Raw genomic sequence first — 20,083 nt, forward strand, 5'->3', positions numbered from 1 at the left:
CCCATCCAGTGGGCAGCGGTGGATAGGTTACAATCACTTAGTTACTACCTACAGTTAGCAAACTGGGGACATTTGGCTAAAATTTCTGGTAGCAGATCATTTTGAATGAAATATTGACACACCGTTGGTACATTGGTTATAGAATTGTCATTTGTTCATTTAAAGTCAGCATTATATATTGATATTATTAGTCCACTGAATATATATTATCTATTTCAATACAATATAAGTCCAGGAACATTTCTTAGTTTGTTACCAATGTCACACATTTGCCTCCAATTGTCTAATACAATTTGTTTGTCATTTTCATCTATAGAGTCGTTTTGAACATACCTTAACACAGCGTTGGCAGTTAACCTGCATGGAAGGGCTCCACTACACAAGGTTTCATGATCACTAGAAGTTTTCCCTGATTTACAAGCGAACACATGTTTGGAGGGTTCAGGGGGTGGAAGGGGAGGGTCGGCAGTCATTGCTTACAGGTCCCCTCATGCACGTGACCATCACTGCAATGTCGCTGGTGGATTTTTTTCTCATGTTGGAGCGGCTCTTGCAGCCGCTCCGTCTCCTGCTGTGACTGCTGCTGGTATTCCTGCAACCGGTCACGAAGGGCAGCCGCTGCATGAACAGTGGAGCGACCCAAGGGACAATGATGGTTTGATGATTTCTTATGGGTGTCTCAATGAGCCATCATGGGTCCAGGAGCTGGTGATGCGGGAGGTGATTTGCATTTTTTTTTTTATTTTTTCTCCAAAGCTGATGTATATGTAACGGGAAACCGAGCGGAGAACTGGATTCCTTTTAGCTGATTTTATAGGTTTGAGTCGGGCATAAGGCGGATCACATCCTCTAATAATCAGCTGGCGGTCATATGGTTTCGAAGTTTATTGTCAGTAAAGGTTTGCGGAAACCGATTGTTTATGTCAAAAGATTTGTCGCCAATTTGCAATAAGAGATGACTTGAGACGATGCACATCTCTGCCATGGATAACCCGATCGATAACTGCCAAGAAATAGAATCGGATGAAGTTCACATTTTAGAGGTAAAGGCCCCGGCTCGTGTCATTCACTGCCTGGAGAATTAATAGGTGTATATATACCTGTATATTTTTGTTTGCAGTGGTTGTCCAGGGATTAGGGAGAAGCTCTCAAGGACAGTGAATGAGGAGTTGCTATGGCGACGTATTCTGAGTATATGTGGATATATTTGAGTGGTGTACGGGGAGTGACAGTGGGGTGTCAGGCAGACGACTAATGCCCAAGTCTTAAAACTCCCCATTGAACATTTTAATTGTTATGGTTTTTCTTTATCTTAAGCTGTCCTTTTGTAATTGTAAAGCTTTATTGTATTTTACTTTGCTGTAACGCTTCCTCGCATGATGTTTCCTGGTTTGCTGTCCTTAAACTGTCCTTGGACTCCTATTCATTCTTAATAACTGTTCCTCAACATTCCTACACAGTAACAATTAGAAACTGACAGTATAATGCCTGTCATCAGGGACAGGAAGACTGTACTTAGGTTTATTAAGATTCCCCTAGGCTAACTACTGACCCTCCCGAGGATGCAACCCACAACAGGTCCCTAACTCCCGGGCACTTAATTATTGCTATGTGAACACAGGACTCATGAATTTAAACAAAAAAGTGCAACAATTTCTGTCATGCCTGGGGAAGTGAACTTTGGGACCCTAGATTTTGTGTTGAGGATGTAGACCGCTGTTGGAGCACTGAGATTATCGTAAAAAAATTCATCAGTTATGTGCTTCAAAAACGACAATAGTTGGCCTGTTTTAGCGAACAATAACGATAAGAGCAGGTCTTATTGTCTTGTAACTGTCTGTGTTCTTAGTTTTAGGTCGCTTTATATACACATCTAGGCTCGCCAGTTTTAAAAAAATATGACTGACAATAACCTAACATGTTTAACATTTAAAAAAATAATAAGTATTTCTTTTCAGATACGATATATTCATTATTAATGGATATACAGTAAATCGACGCAAAACTTAAGCTATTCCAGCGTATCCTCAATAGGATAGGACTGAAATAGTTACATGTATGCTTTTGTCTTTCTGTCTGTTTCTGTGTATGTGTTAAGTTAGTCTATCTAGACATGTTGGTACAGTGACTGACTATTTTTGTACAGGGTTAGGATTTGTTCCTCCAATAGTCATCATGGTGTTAGGCACAGCTTTTTCACTCTGTCCTTGTATTCCAGCTCTCAGTCTTTCCTTATATCCCTTCCAAGTATACTAGAGTCATACTAACTTAACGCTCTCTCGAGAAAATGTTCACATAAATATTAGTTATGCTGTAATTAGATATATTTAAAGAAGAGTCTTGTATATTGTGTAGATTTCAGTGTTAATATTTTGTATGATTGAAATCAATATACAGTACAATATAACATTCATGAGGTCAGAGATGGATCTTGAGCTTTAATTATAATAGGTCTATAATCTAGTGTCAGGTTAACCTACTTTTGATTGGGGGTTTAACAAGGACCTCAAGATATAACTTGACTCAAGCAACAGGTGGCTTGACACAGAATTACACAATAACTGAATATTTTTAATTCAAATTTTTAATAATGATTAGTTTTGAGGACCAAAATTAATATCTTTGTTCAATTCTTAGTTTAAAAAATTTAATTTTGGCATTGCCTTTGGAAATATAGCTGTTACTTAAACAGTAAATGTATTACATTACAGTATATCAATATTTCTTTATTATTTAGTATAACTTGAACTGGTGTAATCCTTTGTAATCCCTTGTATGATTATTGTCTAATGCATTCCTTTGTTCATAGTCCTTACTCATGTGGTGAGGCCTCGCACAGTCTGCATAGCCTCATTTATCAAATTATATCTCCAAAGATTACTGACACAAAATGGCCTTAAAAGTCACAAACAAATTAGCTTATGTAGCTACAGTATGGCATATATCTAACAGGTTTGGCTGCAATACTTAAATTTATGCAAATATAAAAAAAATTGGTTGAACCCTCATTGCTTTTTTCTACCAGGAGGGATTCTGGAAGCCAGAGAAGAGGCCTTGAAAAATTCCATGCACAATGAAATTCTTAGCATGTAGAAAATGCGTGACAGAATTATGTTTACTGTATCTTAATTATGGCATACTGTATCTGTTAATAATGTATCGGTAATGTTTTACACTTGCCATTCTCCCATCCAGACACCTCAGTTCCAGTCATGATTGGGTATGTAGTCGAGTTCGGATATTTGGTTGAATCCCAACCCCAGGGACAAAATATAATTACCTGTATATATACAAAAATACATAATATATTATTTCTTCACTAGGTACTTTAAACAAAACATCACAGACTATTGGTAATACAGTAGCAATAAATATTACAGTACAGTACTTAATAATGGCACAAACCAAGTGTCCAGATTTTTCTCCACATATGATCTTGGAATGATGTCTAGGTGAGTATGATGGTACTCACCTAGTTATGCTTGTGGGGGTTGAGCTTTGGCTCTTTGGTGGTGGTAATTAAGAGTTAGGTTAGGCTAGGCTAGGCTAGGTTAACATGTATGAACTTGTTTCATTAGCACTAAAGTTGCTCAGGAGAAACGAATCGTCCTGCATGATCTCAAATTTGAACACTTTTTTTTCTGATGCACATTTTGCATCAGCAGATTGCTTTCACACACATCTAATACTATGACAAACCTTGGCCATCCATCACTATACACACAATTATTACAAAGCTTTGTTTGTCGGTGAAAATGCTTGGCCTTTTCTTTAATCGGTCATCCAGGTAGTGGCTTCTTTGATTCATCACGTGTTTGTCTGTACCACTCTCAGACATCCTCATCAACACTTTTAACATGAGCATTAATAACTTTTCTGTTGCACATAGCTACATCACTCACTTGTAGCATAACTTGCAAAAATCTTCTCTTTACCCTTCAATATGTCATGAAGAGTGGTTTTACTAACTTTGAATTTGGCACAGACACCACTCCTTGGAATTCTAGATTCAGCTTTTCTAAGCTGAACTTCTATGTTCAAAATTTATCACACCATGTTTTCCCAGCTCTGAACAACAGTTTTCCTGCATTTCCTAATGCCTTAGTGGCAGGATGCAATATATATCCAGAGATATAAAACGGTGAAAGAGGGGAAGGGCTTTGTTTGTGCGGGTAAACACAAAAATAAAACTGGGTTGTCTGTCGGAGCAGGTGCAGAGGTCGTGCCACGGCATCTCAGTGGCTGGTGGCCAAACTACACAGGCCTCTTGTGGGTGGAGGGGCCTGGGGATGGACTCGCTAATGAATATATGGAAGAATTAGCTGATTTATGTTCAAAAAAAGGTCGGGTATACTGTATTTTAAGGGTTATGGTCCATCAGTAGGCAGGAATGATCATTGAAACCACAAGCTACTTTATTTCCAATAATACTTCTAGGCCTATCATATATACTTTAACTCATGTACCCATTTAACCCTTAAACTGTGCCATCTTCATATGATGTGTGACATTGAGCTCAGTTTTTTAAATTTTCTGAAACTCTTTCAAATGTTTTGTGAATAATCTACTAGGCAAATGCTCCAACTTTGTCTAAATGATATCAGTGTAACTTGAAAAACAAGAAAATAAAAAATAATTATAAAATTGAATATTGAAAACTTCAGATTTTGAAATCAGCTGCAAAAATATAAAAATATCACCCACTGTTTGGTGTTATTATGCTCTTAGATTAGCATATGATCTTCATTTTCATATATTTAGAATACAGTATAGGTTTTCAGTATAGTTTACTGTAAAAAAAAAATTGTCAATATGGCATTTGAAATATGCGCAAATTTAGACAACAAAAATTTATAACTCCAAACGTTTAGAGTTTATGAAAAATCAATTCTGTAGGGATTGTATAACAGACAGCTGTGCACACAATATGTAAAAGTGGTGAAAATTGGTCAGAAACTAGATTTTTGGATACTGAAGTAAGTTGAAATTCTAGTTATAAATATGATTGAAGTTGAAGTTATCGACAATGAATAAGGCAGTTCTAATTCATGAATTTACTTGTATGTTGTAATAAACATTGTTTGGCATTCGTACTCAAGTATGTGAAAGTTGTAGGTACAATGGGGCCTCGACTTCCGATGCTAATCCGTTCCCAGAGACGGATCGGAAGTCGAAGCGAAATTTTCCCATAAGAAATTAAGGGATTTGAATTAATCCGTTCCCCACCCTCCAAAATATTAACATAAAAATACATTTTATACTGAATACAATGTTTTTTTCTAACTACAATACAGTACCAAAGTTTCTCTTACCTTTATGGAGGGCTCTTGATGGCGTATGGAAGATGGTGATGGGGGAGGAGGAGAGTTGTTACTGTTTGGAAGGAGAGTCCCCTTCCATTATCACATCAGGCAGTGATGTTTTCTCTGGGGTACTCTCTCTCTCCTAAGTTTTGCCTGAATACCACTAGGACCTGGTTGTGGTTCAGTGCTTGTTTGTCTCACTACAAATTTGTCAAGAGACATTTGTTTTTCCATTCGTTTTAACATTTGTCTGTAATGTTGCATCACTTTAGCACCCAGAATGTCCTTTTTCTTAGCTAGTATGGTGGATATCGTTGACTGAGATTTGTTGTACTGCCTAGCCAGTTCACCTACCCGCACACCATCTTCATATTTACGAATGATCTCTTGTTTCTGCTCTATGGTCATTCTTACATGGGATCTCATATGTTGAGCCTTACCACTGACTTTCCTGGTACTCATGGCGTATTATATAATAATTACTTTAATGTTCAAAATGCAAAAAATCACCACAAAAGCGGAATTTCTTATAGACGCGATCGTCACTAAGTGGGTAGCTGTAGTAAACTGAGGCAGGTCGGACCGCGTGTCCGGGAACCACGCGCTCAGCCGACCCGAACGTGTACCAACAAATATCGGATGTTGAGTCGCATTTTTCAATGAAATTTATATCGTAACTCGAAATTATCGTAAGTAGGGGCAATCGTATGTCGAGGTGCCACTGTATATGTGTGTGTAGAAATGAAATCAAGAAAAAAAAAAAAATATAGGGATAATTATAATAATTATAATGATTTAAGGAATATATTTAGGGTATACTTTATATAAGTAAAAAAACCTATTCTGGTCCCTAATCATCAAAACAACCTAAAGAAACAAGGAAAATAGAGTTTGAAATCTGTGAAAAAATCAGCCAAAAAAATTAAAAGTCCCAAGTTCTGAGAGTTGTAACTGATTTATTTGTTGACCAATTTAATTCTGGCTTCACATAGTTAGGGGACGAGTATGCATTCTCCAGGATGTAAAGGTTAAAACAAATTCAAATAATAAATAAAGGAGGAAAAAAAACTAAAAACAAAAAAAAATTCCCCTAAAAAAATATTTTTTGGACTTTGTTGAAAGTAACTGATAACAACATTTTACAATGTATTTATATGTTATATAACAAAATAGAGCATAATAACATAATTACTCATTATTATTTGTGTTATTATATATTACTCACCAATGCTATAAAGGTACCAGCTGTATATCCACTTTGTGGACACTTCTTACTACTACTATTCTTCTTTTTGCATTGGACAGGTGCTTGCATCTCTTTATTATTGCATTATCCATCTGTCTCGGTTAATAGGAGCTGTTCTATCTACAAAACCTTCAATTTTTTTTTAAATACAGTATTCGTCTAAAATCAATTTCTGAAAATATTTTGATGAAGGTTTCACGAAGCTGAAGCCAATAAGTTGGAGATTTGTTTAACGTTTTTAAGTAATTTTTACATAATTTGAATATTTTTCGAGCTTATACCCCCTTCAATGTCATGTGAATTATTTAAAAATTATTACCCCTCAATTTTTGTCTTTCCAATATTGTTAAAATGATATTTTTGATATAAAACAATATTGTTCCCTGACCACAGGAAACTACAAAAAATATTTTATGACTGTGGCCATGATGGAGCAGGGAAGTTTTACAATTCACAGGCGCTGAGTGATTAGTCACCATGTGTCGCTTGCCCAAGCGGCTCAGTGGAGTGGGAGTTGCTGTGAAGACCTGTGAAGATTAAAAAAATTCAGTGTTTTGTGCAATAGCCTATTTGCACTGAAAAACACATCTCTAAATTGTTAGTAAACATAAGAATAAATGCTTAAGGCATATTGCCCCATGCAAATAAGTAATTATCAAAAGAAGGCACCTAGTTGCCCGAAACGCTTTGCGTAATAGTGGCTTTAGGCATTGTATGTACTAGCTCTACCTATAAGTCAACCAATCTTTGTAAAAATTTCTTGTATGTATGTACCTTACCTAAATAAACATTTTATTTTTTATTTTAGTTAGGAGACCTTGTAACTTGGCCCATGCAAGGCAGTGTCTACCTATACCTCCCCAAACACATTCACATACTGTACTGTATGTATAACGTTCACATGAAATAATAAAGTGAGCCCCATGTCTTTTAGGTTAATGGGTAAATTGTTCCATTTTCTTATGGGAAGCTGAAGGGGCTCACCACAAAAACCAACATTAAATGCAATGAAGCGGCAATTTCTGGGTGAGACCAGGAAGCTCCCTGACACCCTCCCTCCCTCCCTTTCTCCTTCAGCGGCTTTCATCATTCAAGAACTTAATTGGTGGGTTGCCGGCTCACCAGTGCTGGCTTCTCCACCACCCATGGAGTGGGAGGGGGAGGTAGTGCTATTGAGCAGGGGGGCTAGTTGAATGAAGTGTTGCTTGTTTGTTTTCTTTTTTGGGGGAGTTCTTTTCTATTTTGAGGACGTAGCTCACTATTTTCAACCGGACAGTGGTCTGTTTTGATTCGCCTCTCTTTCCCTCCCTGTCAATGACAAGTATGGCATATGCTAAATGCAAAGTGCTCATTGTTCCCTGCACTTCTCTGAGGGAGCCAGTTTCTGGCTCGTGGATCCCAGTAGGCATAAGAACTCTGTAACTCATGACACCAACTAATATAGCACTATATCAGTTTGGATAACTTCAGGAATCCTCCAGGCTCACCCAGAAACTGGCATTTCATTACATTCAATGCTGATTTTTTGTCCAGTTGGGCCAGGCTGGTCTACCAGCACAGCCTGGCCCAAATGAAATAGGGCCAGGCTGGTGAAATGGACACCATGTTTTGGTTTGCCAAGAATTTGTCCATTAGCCAATCTTCCCACCTCCCCACCAAGGGTTCTGGTCTACCATGTTCCATTTGAGCAATATCCCACTATATTTGTTTTGAAACATATATAAATTTTCACATTACAGTACCAATAATGTAATTTATCACCCTTTCAAGAACTAAACTATCCCCCAAATCCATCTGTTTATTTTTACAGTGATATGTAATATTCTGGATTTGCTGTAGGCATTGCTCTCTTTTTACTAATCTATTTTTCTCCATAGGGTGCAAAAATTCAATCTATGCAAATTCATTGTTATTCTTAGTTATCACTTAACTGTTTTGTTTTGTAAGAACTTTATTGTTAAGTAAGTTAAGGAAAGTAATTTGTTTTCTATTAGCTGATCAATTGACATTTATTTCCAGAGTATAGGAAAAGGGTCATTTGGTGTTGTGTACAAGGCACTGTGGAGAGGCCTGACAGTAGCAGTAAAGAAAGTGGAAACTGAATCTGAGGTATGTAGCTGTCTTATATAATTAATTGTTACTTCTGAAAGCCTTGAGTAGATTCATATTTGGTAAATAGTGTAAATTATTGAACATAAAAGGATGCAGTATTGATGCGCCAGAAGTGCACGAGATGTAAATAAAGTAGGCTATTTGCTGTAAGTGTATTTACCTGAGAGCCACTAACACACTAGTGGCCTCGACGAGGACAAGAAGCCAGCGGCTTGTCAAAAGTCCCACCATTTGTCCTGATTATTCTTTCAAGCTGGATTCTAAAGTTCTGCAGAGTTTTAGCCTTTGTGGCTTTTGAGGGTAGGCAGTTCCATGAGTTTATAACCCTGTGGGTGAAAAAGCCTCTCCTGTTCTCAGTCCTACATTGTGGCTTGTTGAACTTAAAACCATTGCTCCTTGTTTGTGTTACATCTGATCTTTTGAAGAAGTTGTCTGAAACAACATCCTCCAAATTGTTTAGTATTTTGAACGTTTCGATTAGATCAGCCATATAATGTCTGGTTTGCAGTGTTTTAGCCCTATGGCTCTCAACCTGTTCTGGTATGAGAGTTGACTTGGTTCTGGAATTATTTTTCTTGCCCGGTGTTGAACTTTCTCCAATGAAGCTATGTTTTTCTGAAGATGAGGTTTCCATGCCTGGATGCAATAATCCAGGTGGGGACTCACTCGAGATTTATACAGTTGAATGACTACCTTCTTTTCCTTAAAGTCAAAGGTATGCTTGATTATTCCTAGGGTTTGGTTAGCTTTTTTTACTGCTGCTCCCAATTGTTGTGCAACTTTTAGCGAGTGATGAATTCTGACTTCAAGGTCCATTTCTTCATCAATCTGCTGCAAGGTAGCGCTATTGTGTGCAATACTGCAAGGTAGTGCAATGCTATGCACATTCTCCAATTGTGGGGGATCTCGTGGTGGATGTCTTTCAGCTGGACTAGTCAAGGTGGAGGTGCTTTTACCTCTCCCTAGTTCAGTTATTGCTCTGGGTTCTGCCTAGTCTGGAGTCGCACTAAGGGAGGGTGATTCTTCTGGCTCCCTGGTGGCCGGCTCAGCCTTGATTTTCCCATGCTTCTAGCCTGATGTTCAGACCCGGGTGTTTTTCTGTGGCTGAGCTTCTCAGCAGATCGACTCGGTGACATGCTTCACTGGTTTGAACTTTTCCCATGCTTTATGTGGCTGGTGTTTTTAACATGGGTCTGTCACCATCTGTATGGTGAGCAGGTAGCTAGTTTGTTGGCGATCCATTTGAATCTTTTTTTTTTTCCTGGTAACAGTGTGAAGTTGCCTGGCCTCATTTCACCTGTCATCTTTCTTCGGTTTTGGTCAGAGTGGTCCTGTCCATTTTGTTGAGTTCTCTCTCATTCGACATCTATTTTCAAATTCTGTAGTTTCTTACCATTTGGCATCTGATTCCTAATACTGTTGCTTCTTACCGCACAGCATTGGTGGAACCACTGTTGCATGCATTCAGCATCAACTCTTTTTCAGCACCATTCCACAAGTTGTGTGTGTGCCATTTTTCACCTACCTGCTCATGCTCCTCCTGAACCATCCTGGTCTCTTGACTAGGTTTTAATGTTTCTCTCGTCCCCTCACTTATGGTCTCCCCTTCAGATTGTAAATCTTTCTTTAGGTAATGTTTTGTTGGCTCTTGCTTCTAGCTGCTGTGTGGGGGATCTTTATGCACTTCACCATAGGGGTGGATTTTGTTTCTTTGGACCTGGTGGGCATTTTGTTTGTGTACAGCAGTCTCCTGCTATTCTGGTAAAGAATGAGTCTGCTAGCTTCTCGAAGGGTCCTTTGGTGATTGATGTGTGGTTGGTCTGGCTGGGGGTGCATCATTTGTTGTCTGATGGAACTTTTTACCGCTACTGATTATACCCTCTGCCGGAACCAGTGGCCCACCGGTTCTGCTTTGGTTGATACATTGTTGGTTGATCTTGTTTTCTTGGCCCCTCTTGTTCCATGGCTTACATTTCCCAGGTGGTCCTCAAAGTAATAAAATCTAGCCAGCCTGCGGTCTATCCTCAGGTCCATGATGTATGAAAGTATGCCTTCTTGGCAGCGGTGTTTTCCAACATGTCCTGGGGTTGATATTTGGGTTCAGGGATTTGGTGGTCTAATAGGGTTCTGGCAGTCCAGTATTTGGTTTACATTCTTGGTTCCAGTATGTCGTGTGTGTGTGTGTTGCTTTGGGCTGTCTCCCAGCCTGGATTCTTTCCTTTGTCTTAGTACAGCTGCTGCTTCTCCTCCTCCTTCTTGGGAAGTCCCATGTTTTTGTTCTCTATGGTTAGCTTAAGGGAGTTACCATGGTGCTCCCCTAGAATCCATGTATTGAATGTAATGAAATGCCTCTTTCTGGTAGAGCCCTAGTAGCTCCTTCAGTCACGTCCTTTCAGGTTCGTCAGTTCATGGGTGGGGTTTTCATCAACTCCAGAACTGATCACTGGAGCTGGCTGTGGACCAGGGCTGAGCTGCCTTATGGCAGCTATCAGTACTAACAGGTTCAAGTTAGGTTTGAGTGAATCTGTTGTTTCATTTGAATTGTTTGTGTAGTTGTTTGGCAGTTTCGAGGCTTCATTTTATGCGAACCTTCCAGTTGTCTGGAAAGCTTTGCTGGCCCTGGCTGCTTTTCTTGGTAGAGTGGTGGATTGTCACATGATCCCTGTGGCTCTGAGAGGGGCACAGGTTCTGGCTCATGTTTCTTTCAGGCCAAACAGTACATTGACTGATGTGACCCATTTTAATGGAGCAATCTCAGCAAGATAGGTTTCGGGAGTCATCCGAGCACTTCCAGAAAGGTGAGTTTCATTACATGCAAATCTGGGTTTTTAGCAACTCTTCTTCCTATATAAAATTAAAAAATAAAAAAGATCATGTAGTACCATGTTAATTGATATGTAATTTTTTCAAATTATTTCACTTACATACTGTATTGTCATTAGGTAAATGCCTTTTACAACGAAGTGCAACAGTTGGCTCGGGTTCAACACGAGAATATCATCTACCTGTATGGTGCCTGCTTCTCTGATGCTCACAAATGTCTCGTCATTGAGTATGCAGATGGGGGATCTCTATACCACTGTGAGTGTGTGCGCCTTCACCGCTTCTCTTTTTGTACCTACTATTTTGGCTAAGTTTGTAATCTGGATGAAGATAGCTTCATAAGTAAAGTGTATCCATATCATTATTTGTCATTCAATCAAAATGGTTTAAATTTCTCATTAAAATTAGTAATTCTCATTCAAGTGCCCAATGAATTCCCTGTTGAATACGTAAAATGAATATGAATACCCAAGTGCCCTATTCGTGGCCTGGTTGTTTTGGCTGCATTTGGTGGCTGCTTTTCTGGTGAATGGCCCTACAATGCTTGGGGTTTCTGATTGCTTAGTTGCCTTCAGGCCCTGGTAATTCCCTGTGGGTCTTTAGTATGGTTTGTTGTAGATCAGCCCATTGAGTTCACCCTCGCCAAATGTGAGTTTGAAGTGGTGCTAATTGTCTTTGCTACCTGATGATGGTCATTCTTTCTGCTTCCACCATGCTGCCTGCTGGGTGCTGCTCCATAAGTACTGCCCTTGCCTTTCAGGGTTATCTTCCCTTGGGAATTCAGGAATCACTCCCCACTAGAGGACTTCATCACTTGAGGTAGTCTTCGCCCATGGGGTTTATCAGGGGTCTTGGGCTTTCCACCTTGCCCCAGGTGGGGGAGTCCGGTCTTTCTGCTGGAGCTTCTGGGTCTGGCCAGTGGACCCCTTTTGTTCCTGCTTTTTCGACTGCTCCCGCCTTTTCTGGGTGGTGGGTCAGGTGGATGGCTCGGCCCCGGGTCCTCAGGGTGAGGTTTCCGGGATTGGTGAGGGGTTGGCTTGGGGGCTTTGGGCCCCGTTAGACCCCGCCTGGATTTTTCTACCCTCTGAGTAGGGCTTGGTGTTACAAGGAGAGGGGTTCTCTTTCGCTCCCTCCACGTACAAATTGGACTTGGTGTCCATCCCTCCCTGGCTTTGGTTCTGTGATCCCGCGGGTTCTTCGGTTCCATCTTTCCGGAAGTTTCCGGCTTTCCATGCTTCGTCTTCGGAGGTGTGGGAAGCCTTGGCGGCTTACCTCCTGCGTGACCCGGATTATGCTTTTGTGATGGATCCGAGTTCCTTTGTGTATGGATCGTCTGGTTCGTACTGGGTTCGTTATGTAGTTCCGGAGTCGTCCTGGTTGGTAGACTATCCTCTCTTTTCATTGGAGGCTTGGCACATGTTCTGTTGGTCCCGCGTGCTTGAGTGGTAAGAGACTTCTACGGCGTTCCAGGTTTTCTTGGGGGGGGGGGCGACTTCGAGCATCTTAATGCTTGGGTGTTCGCTCCTGCCCTTCCGCGGGATGTTGGTGTCATGCAGCTTCATGTGCAGGTTCCTTCCCTGTGGTGCAGGCGTCGTCTGCTTTGTTGAAGTTCTTCGTGCCCATCCTGCGTGATGCGGTTTCGCGGTTCTATGCTTCTCGCCTCGCATGTCGTCAGGCGGTGCTGGCTTCTTGATTGGAATCTGCTCGAGCCCTGGCTCTTCGTTTGTCTTCGCCCTTTTGTCCATTGCTGTTTGCTGAGTCTGCTGTGGTGCAGTACCTGCAGGCGGCCTTGGTTAGTTGTCGGCCTATGTCTGAGTTCTTGTTGCTCTCGGGGGCTTGCGGGGGCCTTACCGTAAAGGTCGTGCCAGGGCTCGGGGTTCTTTTCGTCGGAGTAGGCCTTTGGTGCCAGATTATGGCTGGTGCAGCCTTCGGTCCTGGCTGTTGCTGGTCGGCGCGGGGATCGCCCTGTTCGTCGCTTGGGTTCTCGCAAGGCGCGTTGGTCCTTTCGTGGTTCATCCCATTGACAGGGCGATGGGGGCGCATCTCGCCCGGTTTGCTTGCGCCTGGTCTCATGATTCGTGGGCTTTTCGAGTTGTTTCATGTGGCCTGTGGTGGCATTGGGTGACTCCTCCTCCCTCGGGGGGTTCGGGGCTGGCGGGGCAGGCCTCTTCCCCTGCGCTCCGTCGGGTCATCTCGGAGTGGGGTTCGCTTGGGCGTGGTCGAAACGACGGCGTCCCTCAGGTGGGTTTCCCGCCTATTTCCGGTCCCAAAATGGAACTGCGCGGACCTCCGGTTCATTCTGGACTTGTCCCATCTGAACCCGTGGATTTCTTGCCTTTAGTGTCATCCTTCAGGATGACTACTCTGTCCCAGGTCTGTCTTCTCTTGGAGCCGGATGCTTGGATGGTGTTCCTGGACCTCAAGGACGCGTATTGGCATGTCCCGGTTCATCCGGGGTTCAGGAACTGGTTCGGTTTTGTTGTGGGGCGTCAAGGTTACTGCTTTTGTTGTCTTCCCTTTGGGTTGAATCTGGCGCCTTGCGTTTTTACACGCCTTACTCGGATGGTGGTGGCCCGCCTGCGTCTGTTAGGTGTTCGGGTTCTGGCCTACCTTGAAGACTGTCTGGTTTGGGCTCCCAGTCGGTCTGCGTGTCTGCTCGCCAGGGATTTGGTTCTTTCCTAGCTTGCCGGGTTCAGGTTCTTGGTGAACTGGAGGAAGTCCCATCTGGTTTCCTCTCAGGTTCGGTCTTGGCTGGGTTTGCTTTGGGACACTCGCACCGCTTCCTTGTCTCGGCCTCCAGCGGCTCTGTTTTGCCTGCGGTCCCGCCTTTGCCTGTTTCTGAGGGGTTCCGGGGTCACGTGGCGGTTGCTCGAGAGTTGGTGCAGGAGCCTGAACTTTGCCATGATGATCTACCCGCCGGGTCAGGTGTGGCTTTGTCGGCTGTTCTGGTTCCTTCGGAGATGGCCCTTCCGCCTCTCCCGCATTCGTTGTGTTTGGCCTCGGGGGGGCTTTGCGTCGGTTGCTGCGTTGCCAGCTTCCTCTTCGGCTTTTTCGGGATACAGTGCCTTGGCGCCTACCTGAGCCCTCGCTCGATGTGTACACAGACGCGTCGACTCTTGGCTGGGGTTTTGTGACCAGTGCTCACCAGGCCGGCCAGGGGCAGTGGGGTTCGTCTTTCCGTCGGGCTCACAGCACAGTCTGGGAGTTTACGGTGGTGTGGATGTCACTCCGGAGGGTTCGAGTCGCTGTGGTTCGAACCCTGGTGGTTCATTGTCTGAAACGTGGGGGTTCGATGTTGTCCTTGGCTCTTTGGGGCTGGTCACTTCAGGTGACTCGTCTGCTGAGTTCTCGGGGTTTGGCTCTCCTGGCGGTTCACGTTCAAGGGGTGTCAGATGTACTGGCGGATGGCCTGTCTTGGTTCATTCCCCTATCTATGGGATTGATGGTCATCACAGACTCGTTCAGTTGGCTCTGCCGGACATACAGGCACCTAGAGGTGGACCTCTTTGCATCGACTTGGTCAAGGCATCCTCCAGTGTATGTGGCGCCCTTCCCAGACTGCGTGGCCATCGGGGTCGATGCCTTTCGGCTGGACTGGTCGAGTTGGGGTTACCTGTACCTCTTCCCACCGGTTCAGTTGTTGCTCTGGGTCCTGGTTAGCTTAGATAGACTTCCAAGGGATGCGTGGTCCTGTTGGCTCTTTGGTGGCCGGCCCAACCCTGGTTTCAGGCGCCTCTTGCTCGATGTCCAAACCAGAGGGTCTTCCTGTGGCTCTGCCTCTTTCAGCAGGTTGGACCATTCCAGTACGTGGCTGGTTCAATCTTCTCTGCTTCTCGTATCTGGTCTTTTTGACGCGGGTTTATTACCACTTGTATGGTGATCAGGTGGCATAGTTGGTGTCCCACCTGCAAGTTTCGTCTCGACGGCAGTATGAAATTTCCTGGCTGTCTTTTCTTGTTGGCGTTTGCCTCTGGGGGTCTGGTTGGAGAGTTTCATGCTCTCCTCCGGTGCAGGGGTTTCTGCTCTTTCAGTCCTGGTGGTCTTTTCTTCATTTGCAACCGTCTCCTTCTTTTCTGGCGAAAAATGAGTCTGCTGCTTTCCAGAGGGGTCCTTGGGGTGTTGTTGCTTGGTTGGTTCGGCCGGGGGTGCATCTTGTTTTGTGTCTGTTTGTGGCTCTTCGCCGTTATTTGCGCATTACAGCCTCTGTGGCAGAGGACGCTCTTTGGGTTGACCCAGTTTCCCCCTTCACTATTCCAGGGCGCGGGTCTCCCAGGTTGTCCGCAGGATTATTCAGTCTAGCCAGTTTGCAGTCTTTCCCTGTGCCCACGCCATTCGTAAGTTCGTTATTCGGATGCTGCTTTAGTAATGTCCTGGTCTATCTTTTGGGCATGGGGCTACTGAAGGTCGAACAGGGTCCGGACTGCACATTACCTTGTTAATGTTCCTAGTCCTTCTCGGGCGTGTATAGCTTTGGGTCGCAGGTTGCGGCCTGTTGTCTCGACTTTGAGTTAAGGAGCGAGTGACGACCGCTTCCCGGGTGAGTCCCTTTTCTTCTTCTCTTTGGTTAGGTAGCTCTGGGGAGCCATAGGGGCTCTCCACAGAAAACCAGCGTTGAATGTAATGAACCCCATTTTTTGGGTGAGACCTGGAGGCTCCCCGGCATCCCTTCCTCCCTCCGGTCGGCATTTTTTTCGCATTTTTGATACTCTGCCTCTGAACTGAGGAGAGTTGCCGGCAGGGGTCTGGGACCCCCCCCCCCTGTCCCCCCTCCCAGGGAAGGGGGTGTGCAGACGGATATGTGGCGGTTGTGGTGACATCATGTTTTTTCTGTGGGGAGCCCCTACGGCTCCCTGGAGCTTATCGGGCTAATGTGTGTTATGTTAGACCGGGACATTAGCTAAGGAGTTCAGACCTACCAGGGACCAGCGCCAGAACCTGGCCCCTTCAGAGAGGTTTCAGGGAGCAATGGCCCTGGAAAACCCCATATGGTTGGGGGTTTTCCTTATCTGCCATCGACCGGGGTTAGGCACCCAGAAAGGTAGGCGTAACAAAACAAACCCCACATGGTAAGAAACTACAACAAAAACCGAACAGAGAGGTAGAAAACTCCCTACAATCCCAAGGAAACAAGCAAACAAGCAAACATCACACTTTACTGCCGCGCCGATCGTCCGCGCAGCCCTCCCCACCCCGGGAGGGGGAGGGGGGAGCCCCGGACCTACCGCGCCGGCTGCCAAGCTCCAGTTCGTTCGCTAATGTCAACCGGGATTGACGCTTCTCTGGCCTCAGTTTCCTAGGCGGTGTTTGCCTTGTGTGGCGTTCACTGCCGTGTGTTGTGGTGTGCGGTGGCCAGGAGTACTTCATCAGTGCCGGGGCTGCATGTGCTTAGTGGCTGACTTCCCTAAGCGCCCTGTGAGTACTGCCCTTGCGTTCCAGGGTTATCTTCCCTGGGGCGTTCGGGAACCATTCCCGTAGAGGTTCTTGCTGCTCGGCATTTGCCTCGCCCTTGGGGCCAGCTGGGGCTTGGGGCCCTTGTTTGGCCCTGGGTAGGGATTGGTATTGTGCTGGTTAGGGCGTCAAGGTGTTGCGCAGCCTGCCACCTAAGCGGCGGCCGGTTTCTGTTGCCTCTGGAGACGGTGTACTTTTGCGGGGTTTTTCTTTTGTTTTTCATTTCTTGCCTGGTGGGGGTCTGCCTAAGGTGGTTATAGTTCCACTGGTAGTGTTTGGCGGCCCTCTGCTAGGCCCCCGTGCTTGTAAACGTCTCGGGGGTTTTCAGTGCTATAATCTACCCTCTTGTTATGTTTGGGTTTCTTAACCGGTTAGCAACACCTTGCCCGGGCTTCCCGTAGTTGTTACCCTACGGGCCCTGGAAACCCCTGTCTGGGCTCGGGGGACCATTGAATGTGTCTTCCGGGTTCCAACCCGTCTTGAACGGGATCGTTGGTTGCTGTTCCCTTGTCTCCGGGAGACAGTCGCCATTTTTACCTCCGTCATGCTGCCTGTTGGGTCACTGACACCTTGACCCGGAGTCTTGCGAGTGATTCTCTGCTTGTTCTCCAGTACTCTCCTGATGTTATTACTGTTCAGAGTACAGGCGGCATCCGTGTTGCAAGCTAGGTTAGGTTGCTGCAACATGCTAGGTTGGTTTCCCACTCGAATGCCCCGTGGCCGCCCCGTTTGGTTAGGTGCTGCTCGCCCCTTTCTCTCCATGTTCCCGGCTCCGGACCGTCTGCGGGTTTCGGGGTCGGGGCGGGGTTCAGTTGCGGCAGAGACTCGGGCGGTTTTCGGGGGATGCCCCGTTCGGGTTGGGGACGGAGGTTTGAGCCTGTGCCTCCTGCCAAGGCTTCTGGGTCTTACCAGCGGCCCTTTCTTGTTGCCTTTCCCATGGGCTCTTGCTTTTCTTTAAGGGCGGAGGGCTTGGAGGCCGGCTCTGCCCCGGGGCCTCTGTTGTTGGTTCCCGGGGCTGTGGGGGATGCCTACTAGCAGTTCTGGGGCGGTTTTGCCCCTTCAGGGGTTTTTCTGCTGTTGGGCGTCGTTTTTCGCCCTTCCAGTCTGCTAGCTTCCCACATTTGCTGGCGTGTTTTTGTGTATTAAGCGTCAGTCACAGCCCCTGCTGGCGGCCATTTTCGTCTGCCGGTTTCCCGGCGTGGCCACCAGGGCGGCGTTGCGGTTTGTTTACATGCGTCTGGGTGTGCGAGCGAGCGTCTCTGGTGAGTTTTCACAAAATTTGCAGGGTTTTTGTTCTCCTGTTGTCGTTTCTTTGTTTTCTGGTGTTTTCTTGCCGTTGCCTGTTCTTCTGGGAACGTTTGGGTGTTGATTTTGGGTCTGAGCCTCTGGGTTTAGGCTCAGTGCCCCTGGCTGGTATGCTTGCTCCCACACCTTGCCCCTCGGTTTTCGGTCTGTTGGGACCGTTTTCCCAGGGCGTTCTGCTGGGGTCTGTGCTTTGCCTTTTAGTGGTGTTCTCCGCCGGCAAATGTGGTGGTTTGGGCTCCCCCTAGTTCGATTCTGGGTTCCTTTGGGTTCCTTGGTTTCGTTCTGGAGGTTTCTTCCTCTTGGGCCCCCTTTTGTGGGTTCAGGGGACTTTGTTTCCTCGTGTGACCCGGTTCTGCCTTTTGGGGTTCCGGGGTCTTCCTGGCTTGCAGACTGAGCTTTTTGGGTCTTGGCACATGTTGTGGTTGTGCTGGGTCTTTGTGGTTTTGCTGTCGAGGTGGGCCTTTTGATGCAGTTTTGTGCCTTCTTTGCCTGGCCGGCGTAGTGCTCTTTGCCACTAGTCGGCGGCTTGTGCTTTTACAATATATGTCCTCACCTAGTTGTGCTTGTGGGGGTTGAGCTCTGGCTCCTTGGTCCTGCCTCTCAACCGTCCGTCAACAGGTGTATTGGTTCCTGTGCCTCTTGGGCTCTGTCATGTCTACATGTGACATTGTATGGGGGTCAGCCTCGTTACTTGTGTGAGGAGTCGCCACATTACTTCTTAGTGCTTTCCCGTTCCCATTCTGACACTCAAAAAAAAAAAAAAAAAAAAAAAAAAACTAATTCTATCTGTGGCTCTTTTGGGTACTCAGTTTCCACCTGTGTCCCCTAGTGCGTGTGCCCCTTGTGTTACGTTTCCTGTCCTTCTCAACCCTGTCGATTCCCTTGGGTATCTTGTATGTGGTGATCAGGTCTCCCCTCACTTCCTCTTCCAGCGAAGTGTGGTTTCATTCCCGTAGTCTCTCCTCATGACTTCGGTAGTGTACTTTTTCTTTCTGAAGGGGTTCTGTTCCCTTCTCTGTTGGCTGGGCGCTGGGGGAGCAGCTTGCTCTGTTGCCTCTCGCTTGGTCCCGCTGTTGGTGGGCGCTTTGGGTTGTCTTCCGGCCTCTGCTGGCGTCGGAGGACGGCTTCTCCCCCTTGGGGGGGGTTCAGTGCTGGCGGGGTGGGCTTCTTCCCTGCGCTTCGTCATTTCCTCTTCGTGGGGCGTGGTCGATCCGCCCCATCCTTCTGGGCTTCCCGTCTGCTCTTTGCAGTCATGAGCTTTTCCAGTCTGCAGTTCTTCTGGACTACTTCCGTCTGCGCCCTGGATCCTCTGCCCTGCTCGGAGGACTGTTGTCTCCTGTTCGGATTCTGTTCGGGCCGGGTGCATGGATGGTGGACCTGGACCTCCAGGTCACTTCTTGGCACGTTCCTCTCCAGTTTTTCTGGGGCTAGCACGGTTGGTAATTACCTATGTGTACTTACCTAAGTGTAGTTACAGGATGAGAGCTACTCTCGGTGTCCCGTCTTCCCAGCACTCTTTGTCATATAATGCTTTGATTATAATTGTCATATTGTCATATAATGATTGTCATGTGTCATAATATGTCTTCATATGATTGTCATACAATGCTTTGGTGGTGGGGCTTCAGGTTTGCTGTTTTTATTGCATTCCCTATTTTGTGAAGGGCACTTTGTGTACTCTTTGCATCTTTACCGGATCTTAGTGCCCTGTCTGCGTCTGAGATTCGGTGTCTGGCCTACCTCGACGACTGGCTGGAGTGGGCTCCCAGTCAGTCCGCTTGTCTGCTCGCCAGGGGATGGTTCTTTCCAGATCGCTGGGTTTGGTTTCCTGGTGATCTGGAGGTTT

The 20,083-nt window shown here is 45.5% G+C and overlaps 1 protein-coding gene across 4 annotated transcripts in view; it reads left to right on the plus strand.

The window, feature by feature from the left end:
• Window positions 1–872: 872 nt before the first annotated feature.
• LOC123767427 (mitogen-activated protein kinase kinase kinase 7) overlaps window positions 873–20,083 on the plus strand; it is a 685,923-nt gene continuing 666,712 nt past the window's right edge. For 2 of the 4 annotated variants that reach the window (XM_069313063.1, XM_069313064.1), the window contains exons 1-3: window positions 873–1,043; window positions 8,569–8,658; window positions 11,604–11,742. In XM_069313063.1, coding sequence (XP_069169164.1) covers window positions 969–1,043; window positions 8,569–8,658; window positions 11,604–11,742 — 304 coding nt within the window. In that variant the 5' untranslated portion in view covers window positions 873–968. The remainder of the gene's footprint in view (window positions 1,044–8,568; window positions 8,659–11,603; window positions 11,743–20,083) is intronic. The other 2 variants (XM_069313065.1, XM_069313066.1) reach the window with 1 other exon arrangement.

Source organism: Procambarus clarkii, chromosome 74, assembly GCF_040958095.1.
Source record: "Procambarus clarkii isolate CNS0578487 chromosome 74, FALCON_Pclarkii_2.0, whole genome shotgun sequence".
NCBI lineage: Eukaryota > Metazoa > Arthropoda > Malacostraca > Decapoda > Cambaridae > Procambarus > Procambarus clarkii.